The following is a 10,267-nucleotide window of genomic DNA, read 5'->3' as shown; positions in this document are numbered from 1 at the left end:
AAGATATAATCATCAATGATATAAAATATATTATATCACAATAAAACAGGTTTAGTATTTTCTTTGAAAAGCAGGCCTACAATAAATCACATGTGATGTAATCACTTTCATAAATAATTTTGTATCTCACTGACTGATTCTTTAAGATGGAGGTTTGTGCCATTTGAGTCTTCTAGATATATATTTTATTTTTGTACAGAGTTGACTCCCCTACTAATAAATATCTGAAGTTTATAAGCTGTTTGCTCTCATTTTGTTGTCTTGAGTTTTCCACCAGATGCACAAAAGCATCTTAACATTTAGTGTTTGATTTTTGTTTCAGCTCAGATTGACATGTTCTCACAATATTTAGTGTTCATAGGAAACACGTACTGTTCTGCTTAACGGCAAAGGTTGTTAAACCCACAGAGGTCCAGAGTTTCTCTCCTGAAAATATTATCATGCAGCAGTGAGTTATTACTGTGAATATGTGCCTATCAAGTAACTATACACACAGATTCTCTATCTTTCCTATTCCAGTCTATTAAAGAGAATGTCATTCACCACGACCTACAATTCTCATACTAGTTCTTCTTCAGTGTTGAACATCGGTCATTAAAATAAACTCATATTGTCGACTACTTAAAAACAAAATCAAATGATGTGTGTTCATGTGTGTCAAAAATAAAATAAAATAAAAGATTAAATAAAATTATTTTCTATTTTAAACAAAGAATCGTCATGTGTGTTTTTAAACATTTTATTAATATTCACAAATATTTATATCAACAAAAAAAAAAAAATCCTGTACCGAGCAGCTGCGGCGCTGCGAGCACCAGAAGAAGAAGAAGAAGAAGAACTTCCGGGGGTCAGAGGTAAGCGTCGCAGTTTGAAAACATGGATCCCAGCAGAGTGGAAGAAGGTAGCTGCTGTTTGCTCTCACACGTCTATAAGTTTAGTGTTTTAACTTTAAACAAGTTAAATGTGTGAGCCGGTGTAATATGCGGCATTTCCTGTTTGTGTAACATGAACTAGCTGTAAACCGTTAGCTAGAAAATGATATAAAACAGACAGAAGCTAGCTGTTAGTGCTAGCTCCTATGTTAGCAAAAAGTTTTTACCAACATAGACTCTTTAACTGTATTTAACTTTAGCTCTAATCGTCTTAAAGGTGTTTTATGCTTGTACCGTCCATATTTAATTGATATCTGCGTGGCTAGCTGACAGGTACAGGTTAATATTCCATCGTTTTATGACATGCTTCTAGTTTTAAAGCTACTTGGACGGATGTGAAGCATTTTGGGGGATGTGTTGTTTTATAACCTATAAAGTGTGTCGGTGCTTTGTGTTATGAAGTTATCTGTATTTAAAACACTGTTTTCTCTCTGTACTTGTAACTGTAGCACACTTAGCTACATGAAGCTAATGACCATGTGTACCCTGTTGTTATATTGTTATCTATGGCTGTCGTTGTTTAAAATGTCATTTATGAGTTTGTATCCTCTTCATACTCAGTACTTTTACAAGCTGTAGAGTTCACATGACTCAGGAAGCCAATGAATGACAAACAACACAATCAAACTGCATTCTGTATTTTGAGTGTTCATCTTGTTTACAAACAAACAGGGGGCACTTAACCTTCTTGGTTATAGTAATATATAATGATATAAACCAGGTTGTGATAACTACTGTTCTTCGATTTCTTTTTGCAGCATCAGACAAGATGAGCGATGATGGAGAGATTGCATCGGTCATGGGATTCTCTGGGTTTGGTATGTGCAGCTGATCACATATAGTCAAATATTTCATGTGCTTGTTTTATTACTCGTGTTTGTATTCATTGACAATATGAGTCATCGTAGTCATTGTTCCCTTCCAGGTAAGAAAGCCCGCACATTTGACCTGGATGCCATTTTTGAGCAGACCCGACGAACTGCCGTTGAAAGGAGTCAGCGTGTGTTAGGTGGGTTTATCGACAAGTATGATAATGACAAGCTGTGTAGTGATATCAGTGAGTGTGTAATCGTGATTTGGTGCATCCCTTAGAGGAGAGAGAGAAGGAGACTGACATGGAGGAGGAAGGGGAGAGCTCCAAGTCGGTCAAGCCACCAGTCAAAGCTGCAGCTACTGCTTCCAGGTAACCAGTTATTTCTAACCTGTTTGAATGAACACTGAATTACAGTTTAGTCAGGCTGCCACTGTCATTCAAGTGTAAGACAGGTTTTTGCTCTTTTTGATTGATTACTTTTTCAGTAAACAGGAGAGTGACAGCAGCAGTGACAGTGGTTCAGACTCTGACTCAGACTCTGAGGTTATTGGGCCGCCAGTGCCTCGTCAACATGAGGATGATGATGAGCTTGTGGGACCGCCTCTTCCTCCAGGTTACACAGGCAGCACGGCTCACAGTGATGATGATGATGATGATGATGATCAGGAGGCAGATGATGACGATGAGGACGTAAGTCGGAAATGACCCATTTAACAGAATGCATTTCATGAAAAATCACAATCGTCGAGTCCTCGGCTTGAATCTCTTTTAGATTTAATATGTTATGACTAAAACCATCTTTCCTCCTGCTCCTTCACACAGGCCTTTTACATTGTAAAGCGCAAGTGTTAGAAACAACATTAATAATGCTCTATTACATTGAAGTGTCCAGTACATTGACAGTGAGCCAGCACGTACAATGCCACAACCCTTAAAATGAAGCTTCTTAACAGAATTCAGCCATGATTGATTTTCTTAATTACACTTGTGATTTTCCTTCTGTGACATTTAAAAATGTCTCCTGTCGAATAGACTTGTAAAGGCACCAGTTTGTCTGGTATTGTGCTGTGATTTTAGGAGTCCACCACTAGATGGCAGCACAAGAAAATATATTTGCAATACTCAAAGACTGCATATAAAAGTTTCTCTATAAATGAAGACACAACTACCATGTGCTGCTTAAAAGTAATTCTAATGTGTATTTGTTATTTTATTTCAAATGTAAATATTTTCCTACCAGCTAATATGTATCGGCATGTAAAATATAGCATTACTCAGAAGTGTGGCGATTCGTTGGTATAGGTTGCAGGCTGCAAGCGTGAATCTTTCTAGTCAGTAATTGTCAGCTTTTTTGTCACAGAACCAACTAAAGTTAAATTGTTGTGTGTAATTGAATCGCTGAGTGAAAAGCTGAACTGTAACCACGCACCTAATCTGTACTTTCTGCCACAGAATCCGGTGAAGAAAATTCCAGACACTCATGAGATCACTCTGCAGCACGGCACCAGGACAGTAAGAACTTCTTTCTTTCAGCACTCAAGTCATTATAATTGTGTCTTGCTGATCTGAATCAGTTACTGGAATTTTACCCAAGGTGACCGAACTTTGCACAGGATTTCAGTAACAAGATTAGCATCAGTCTGTTTTTCTTCCTTGTGTCAGTGAGTTGTCTTTGTCCTCATTAAAGAGACAATGTGGTTCCCAGATCCAGTGCTGAGTGGAGTTTAGATATTTAACGTAATCACTCATTACAAAAAACAACTTTCAATATTTGCTTTTATTTGTGCAATATCTATTCGGCTGCCTTTCCAGGAATTGTTATTATTACACTGTGAAAAAACGTGTTGCAGCTTAACCAACCCTCTGCAGCTGGTTGGGTTCTTTCAAATGATAATTTACAAATGAAAGTAGCAGGTTTATTAGTTGTCGTTAAGTTGTAAATAACACAACTGACTCCTCAGGTATCGGCTCTTGCCTTGGACCCGTCTGGAGCTCGTTTGGTGACGGGCGGATATGATTATGATGTTCGTTTCTGGGATTTTGCTGGGATGGACCAGGCTCTGCAGGCCTTCAGGTCCCTGCAGCCCTGTGAGTGGTGAGTCAGTTTCTGAGAACGCAACATGCAACATCAACACAGTTGCTTAACATGTGGCTAATTACTTTCATGCAAACATCCAGTACACTCAGCGTGCCAAAGTGTACACACATACACAAACACACATTTGGTGAGCTTCATTGAGCCTCATGTTAACTCTGTGACATCCTCTCTTTTCATTCAAAATGAGCCTTTCAGAAGCAGATGGTTCAGATATGTGGGTGTTTGTGTGATTCACTGAAGCCATCATCAAAGATTAGATTCTTATTTGATTTTGGGAACTGGAGGGCTGAGCTGGAGCAGGCTTCCCCTTATTAACAAAAATACACGCTAAATTTAATGTGATTACAATGAGATCCAGTAGCCTGTTTGGTTTACTAACAAGCTGGGATTCGCATAGAAACCTGCGCTGTTGAGGTCACTCTTCCTTTCCGGACTCAAAAAGGCAACGATTGAACTCAGTTTGACTAAAATAATAAAGAATCTGAGAATTTGGGCTATGTGATGAGTATCCAAAGAAGCCATAATCTCACAGTTAAAAACAGCATAGCCTTACTTTCATTTCAGCGATGGAACTTTTTGCTCTCTGCATGGAAATCCTCGTGCCTCATCTACCCCCTGCTGTGTTAATGCTATTTGATATTGACCTGAATTGCTAATCTCACTCTGGTTAAGTGGTCCAGATAGTTATCTGTCTCTTCACTTGCATGCACTGCTGTGCAATGTAGAATGACAAGAGTGTTATTCAGTGTATAAATTGAAAACATTGAACTCGCATTCATCATGAAAAGCACGAAATACACCTTAAATGTGCATGCCATATGTTTTTTAGCGTGATACATATCTGTAACAGATTTTTATTTTGTTTATATTATCTAAATGTAACTTGTTTCGTAGAGTGTGTTGTTGTTATTCGTTCCCTTTCTTAGTTTAAAATGCCTGGATCCTCCGTTCTGCGTTAGTGTGTTTATGTATTGCTTGTCGTAGATCAAAAAGACCAATCATCAGATGAACATCAGATGTTGTGCTGTTTTGTTCCTATAGCTACTTGTATCTAGTGTTTGTCCTTGACTCTTGTATAACAACGTTTTTTTTCTCATGCAGAAGTCTTGTACAATTACAGCTCACAGATGGTTCGCAAACAAAACCCAAAACACTTATCAGAATTTATCAGCACCACAGAAAACCAATCTAAAATAATTATCTGTGTCTTGGATGTCCTTTACATATGTATCCTGTCTGTGTGTCCACTCAGCCATCAGATCAAGTCTCTGCAGTACAGTGTGACCGGTGATGTCATCCTGGTGATATCTGGTAACGCGCAGGCCAAGGTGTTGGACCGTGACGGCTTTAATGTGATAGAGTGTGTGAAGGGAGACCAGTACATTGTGGATATGGCTAACACCAAGGTATGCCAATACATGTTTAATATAATACGTTTGTCAATAGTGCTCACATATAATTGGGATTCATTATACCTTGGGTCTGATTTCATAGTTTTGTCAATTGTTTGCATTGATTACAAACCACAGCGTCATCACTACAACCACAGGGCCAATAAACATGAGTAAAATCAAGATGTTAGTCTTTAAACTGAGATGAATGTTTACAACAGACAGCTTGGGTAATAATTTCACTGTTTCTCATTCTGCTTCTCTTGTAAATATGTTAAACTAAACTGGGGTTTGTTTAGTTTAAAACTTGTTTGATATTTCTTAAATTGTCCGACTTTCGCTGGATGTCGGTGTATACCCAGACTTCAGGAGTGTTGCCTATCGAAATTATGTCCTCAACTATAAAAAATATGGCCAAGGTTTGTAATAACCTGGAAGTAATCTTAAAGATGTGAGATGTATATCATTTTTATTGCAACAGCAGCCTGCCCAAGAGCAACTGCTAAATCTAAATGCAGGCTGGATCTCCGCTCTCCTGCTCTGTGGGTTAAACCTGCCAACAAATAATGGTAGCAAGGTGTAGCTGTGAGCTGCTCTGTTGTATGTGATGATAATGGTCTGTGCTATGTGACCAGCCAGAGGCAGCTTCAGGGGGAGAGGACCACCACGTGCTTTCAGGCCTGTTGCGGTTCATCTCTTGCTTGTACCTGCATCTACAAAGGAGAATCTTAATTAAGTGTCCATGTTTGGGTTTTCGTAGAGTTTAAGAAAGCTATATTGGTGGTCACTAACCATCTGTGTCAGCTGCAGCGCATTTAGACATGGTTTATACCACCCATATGAATCACTGAAAGTGAAGGCCCATTGATTGCAAGTAGTGTTTTCCTGGTTGTCCCAAATTCTTGTACTGCTCAGTTCCAGCTGGTGCAGAAGGCCGAGTTTGGTTCAATGAAAATGCGTTTTGGCAGGCTGACAGCGTCCCAGGTGATCATTTGTGTCTCGTGTGATAATTAAGTCCGTGCCCTTACTCAGTCTCTGTTGACAGACAATTACTTGCCTCCCACTCATCACACTGTGCGGAGTGATTTGCCACACATATGCACGCAGTGAGGTATTTCTTGGTAAACAGTCAAAAATCAAGACAGAGGGAAAATCCTTGAAAAGCAGCAAAAGCACAAAAAAATTCCAAGGCAACTAGTTTGACTCGGCCAAATTGAGATGAGGATCTCAACTCAGAACTTCACCACGAAGCAACAGAAAGATACCACCCAGCGTTCTGTTGACAGGGTCTGACTATGAAGGGATTAAGTTGTTATCGCTGGCACTAAATTATAGGATTACTCCATAATCAACACCTGCTCCACACTAAATGAACACTATATAGAAGTGATCCTATTTGCAATGTGATTTTTATATTTTCAGTACATTTCCCTGTTATATTCTCACTCTTCTATATCTTCACGAGAGTCTTAAGAAGTTTCCAGCATCTGTTATTGCAAGTTTTCTTTAGAATGAACAGAAGCAGCTTTTGGATTTGATTGGTTTCTCTCTGCACTGTGGGAAATATTATGATTTCAGCTAACTGAAGAAGAATGGTAGCAAGTGATCTGCTCTTTCAAGTTGGAATTCATTCCTTGATGACTCATTTGATTCATTGACTGTGCAGCTCCAAATTGTATTTGATCAGCTGATCCTTTCAGTGCTCCTGAACTAAAACTTGACAATTACAGAAACCTTTGTAGCCTTATACTCAATGCAGTTTCCATGAACACAAACAGAGCATGCCAGTATTAGCCTCACTTAGTCTGTTTTTGTTATCAGGAAGGACTCTATTCTTGGCTTTGTTTGTCATTAATATGCTCCTTATGTGTTTACTGTTGGTATGAGTGTCAGTCTGCTTCTCTTTAGTCATTGGCAATTTGTTGCCCTAAACTGTTGAGGAAAAGGAATCGGATTTGTTCAGGAATGCTGCAGCTCCTTTAACTTAATCATGGTGCTCCTGTTTTTATACTGATGTTACTGCTAAGAGCGGAGACACAGCAGAGCCATTCTCAGCCCATATAGATAGTGTTTTACCATAAAATTTAACTACTAGCAATTTATTATGAATCCATTTTAGTCATTAAAAGGCAACTTAGGTAGTTCCTATTTATTGATCATTGAAGTGGTGTGTTTAAAGTATTTGACATTGAACAGGCAGGCCACTCTTCCCGATGCACACATACCAATGGCATTCGGTTTGACTTCTGCTCATGCAAGGCTGTGCTTTCTTAAGCATCCTGTCAAATAGCAGTATGTCATGTCTGAAGGCTCTTCCTCTCTGACCTGGCAGTCAGTGGGGGAGGCCTCTCTCTGGGTTGTTCCACTCTGAAGTCATTTGTTATGAGTAATTCTCCACAGGACTTCTCTAGAAGAGGTCCAAATGTCCAAAAGTCACTCGTTTTCTGTTTGAAGCTGTGATGCAGCACTGCTCCAGGGTTCAGTCGCTCAGTTGAAAGGTGACCTATGTCAATGAAAGCCAAAAGTCAAGGTCACAAAATGATCAAATTAAATGTCATTTCCTGACGGAAGAGTCCTTTAGGGTCAATTCAAATGAATAAAAATAATTGTTTCTCCCTGGGAACTATTTAATCTGACTCTGAATACAGGCCTCACAGTTGCCTTGTATTCCACACAACAGAATCATTTAAATGTATTGTCACAAAAATGTTTTAATGCATCAGTCTTGGTTAAAAATTTAACAATGAAGAACAGTTTCCTTTTTTGCCCATTAATCTTTATTAATTCGCCTTCATTGGATCCTCCTGGTGGCCAATTCTTAGTAATTTCGTCTAAAGTTGGAAAAACATTTTAGGTCAAATGGCAACTCTGAATGGGAGCAGATTTCTAATGTCCACTCTGCTCTTTTCAGGGCCATACAGCTATGCTGAACTGTGGCTGCTGGCATCCAAAGATGAAAGAGGAGTTCATGACCTGCTCCAATGACGGGTGAGTTTGATATAAGCGTAATCACCAGACTGTAACAATTTACCTCTGTCTTCCTACTAACTACTAACCTAGATAATCATGGTTTAATCCTATAAACCTTCTGAAGGGGAAACAGTCATGACAACGGCCTCAAGAGGCACAGGCACATCTGTGTGTTTGCTGGTCGTCAACCATTAAAATGTGTTGACGACCAATAATAATTATTTAGGAAATCTGTAAGGTACGGAAACAGTATCTACCTCATGAAAGAGGAGATGCTGTGTTTACAAGTTACTATCAGAAAAATCTATATGCTGCCCCGTGCTATCTACATATGTACATCTGTTTCTGTAAATAATTGATTTAGTTGCATTACCCCATACGAATTAGCATGATGTGTTACAATGACACTTTAAATATTCCGCTGTAGTGAATCTATTTATCTCAGCAGGTGAAAGGTGTTTTATTTTTGTTTTGCTCTGTGGCATATTTAACAATTACATTCATAGACACACCTCCTGAATATTAAGATTTACTTGTCAAACATTTATTTGGAATTGGACTATAACTCGTGTGTGCCTTGTCCGAGGTAATATACTGACTGAACAGACTTTACTTTGCCCTCCTCTCTGTCACCAGCCTCTCATCCAGACTCTGGAGACAGTAGCTTGGCTTCACAGCCTCGATACAGGTCACATTTTATTACGGACATCGTCCAAGTACTGCCATTCAGTTTAGTTCGGAGCAGCACTGCAGGATGTCGCTCACACACACGCGCGCTCTTTTCTGTTCCCCTTAGCAAAGTTTTCTGTCTCACTAAAAACAGCACTCAACCAGTTTGGCTGCGGAAGCTATAACCCTTTGCTGTGTGTACAGGTGTGTGTGAATATTTGTGAGTGAGAGCGCAGTGATGAGTGTAAGTGAGTGTGACAGGCAGCAGTGCAGAAATCCAGGGCTATCATCATTAAGTGGAAACAAGGGCCCGACTTTGCGGGCAGGCCTCAGCCCAGTGTTTACCAGTGTTCCCGCTCTCCCAGATGTGTAGGCTGGTTTATTTAGCTCTTACTGAGGCTCTGGAAATCCTCCCCTGGCACATTAGCTCTGGGTGTTGCCCCTGGCCAGCTCACAGGAGGGGAGCGCACAGGGAGCCATTCACAGGCAGAGCAGCTGCATGTGAGGAAGGTTCACAGCAGCCGAGCAGGTCAGCAGGAACCTCAGCGATAGAACGAGGGAGTGATGAAGAGAGGGAATGCCTGTAGTGATTAACAGGTGGAAGAGGTTTGTCTTTTATCTAACCATTATTTAATCTACCAAATAGCACATGTACTGATGCGTAATAATGTGCACTTCAGTACAGGGGTTACCCCAATAAAGTGATTTACTTTGCTTTGTTGGTGGTCCCACTGCCCCACAAACTTCTCACGTCTTCAGTCCCCCTTATTCCCCCAATGCCGACAAAATGTAGCTTCCAGGGTTTGAACAGGTGCCAAACTTACAGATCATGTTACTAAAATCCTTGTTTCTGTCATGTGGTGAGGGCCTGGCCACAGCAATGTTGATTATAATGTTCAGAATTTTAGCATGCATAGGTTTTTGTTTAGTTGCATCAAGGACAGACCCTGCGTCTGTATGTGAAGCCAGACAAAATGCAATAGGCTGTGGGCCGATTCCATCCAACATATGTGGGGTTTCTGGATTTTACTCAGCAGAAATATTCTGCGTCTTGAAACAGGGCCCAGGACTTGAAGTGATTCAAAAAATCTTAAATTAAAAGAATTATATGGTCCAATTTCTCATTTCAGTTTTAGTAAAGTGGGGCTTTGTTGAGTGTCAGTCTATCACATTCAGAAGTGACAGTTGCTCACTCCTCCTCAACAATAACAGCTTCCCCCTTGTTTTCCCACAGAAATGTGGCTTCTGGCTTCAGTAACTAGCTAGAATGTCAGCAGTGGTATCCAAGTCCAAATACTCCATTTAGAAAGTCATGAGTAGCATAATTTTTTGTGAAGCACAACTTTTTAGTGCATTTAAATTGTGTTGGTGCAGCTGAAAAAATATGGTGCAG

At 39.9% G+C, this 10,267-nt stretch overlaps 1 protein-coding gene across 3 annotated transcripts in view; it reads left to right on the top strand.

Moving 5' to 3' along the window:
* The first annotated feature begins 796 nt into the window (after positions 1–796).
* The window catches only part of LOC117772010 (WD repeat-containing protein 70), a 35,355-nt gene continuing 25,884 nt past the window's right edge, over positions 797–10,267 (top strand). The window contains exons 1-9 of one of the 3 annotated variants that reach the window (XM_034602924.1): positions 797–854; positions 1,691–1,750; positions 1,858–1,941; positions 2,025–2,115; positions 2,232–2,436; positions 3,199–3,258; positions 3,708–3,841; positions 5,097–5,250; positions 8,147–8,223. In XM_034602924.1, the coding sequence (XP_034458815.1) occupies positions 1,702–1,750; positions 1,858–1,941; positions 2,025–2,115; positions 2,232–2,436; positions 3,199–3,258; positions 3,708–3,841; positions 5,097–5,250; positions 8,147–8,223 (854 nt within the window). In that variant the 5' untranslated portion in view covers positions 797–854; positions 1,691–1,701. Of the gene's footprint in view, positions 902–1,690; positions 1,751–1,857; positions 1,942–2,024; positions 2,116–2,231; positions 2,437–3,198; positions 3,259–3,707; positions 3,842–5,096; positions 5,251–8,146; positions 8,224–10,267 lie in introns of all 3 variants that reach the window. The other 2 variants (XM_034602923.1, XM_034602922.1) reach the window with 2 other exon arrangements.

This window comes from Hippoglossus hippoglossus, chromosome 12, assembly GCF_009819705.1.
Source record: "Hippoglossus hippoglossus isolate fHipHip1 chromosome 12, fHipHip1.pri, whole genome shotgun sequence".
NCBI classification, from domain to species: domain Eukaryota; kingdom Metazoa; phylum Chordata; class Actinopteri; order Pleuronectiformes; family Pleuronectidae; genus Hippoglossus; species Hippoglossus hippoglossus.
The sequence above is the reverse complement of the archived record's forward strand: the minus strand, read 5'-3'. Positions and strand labels throughout refer to the sequence as shown.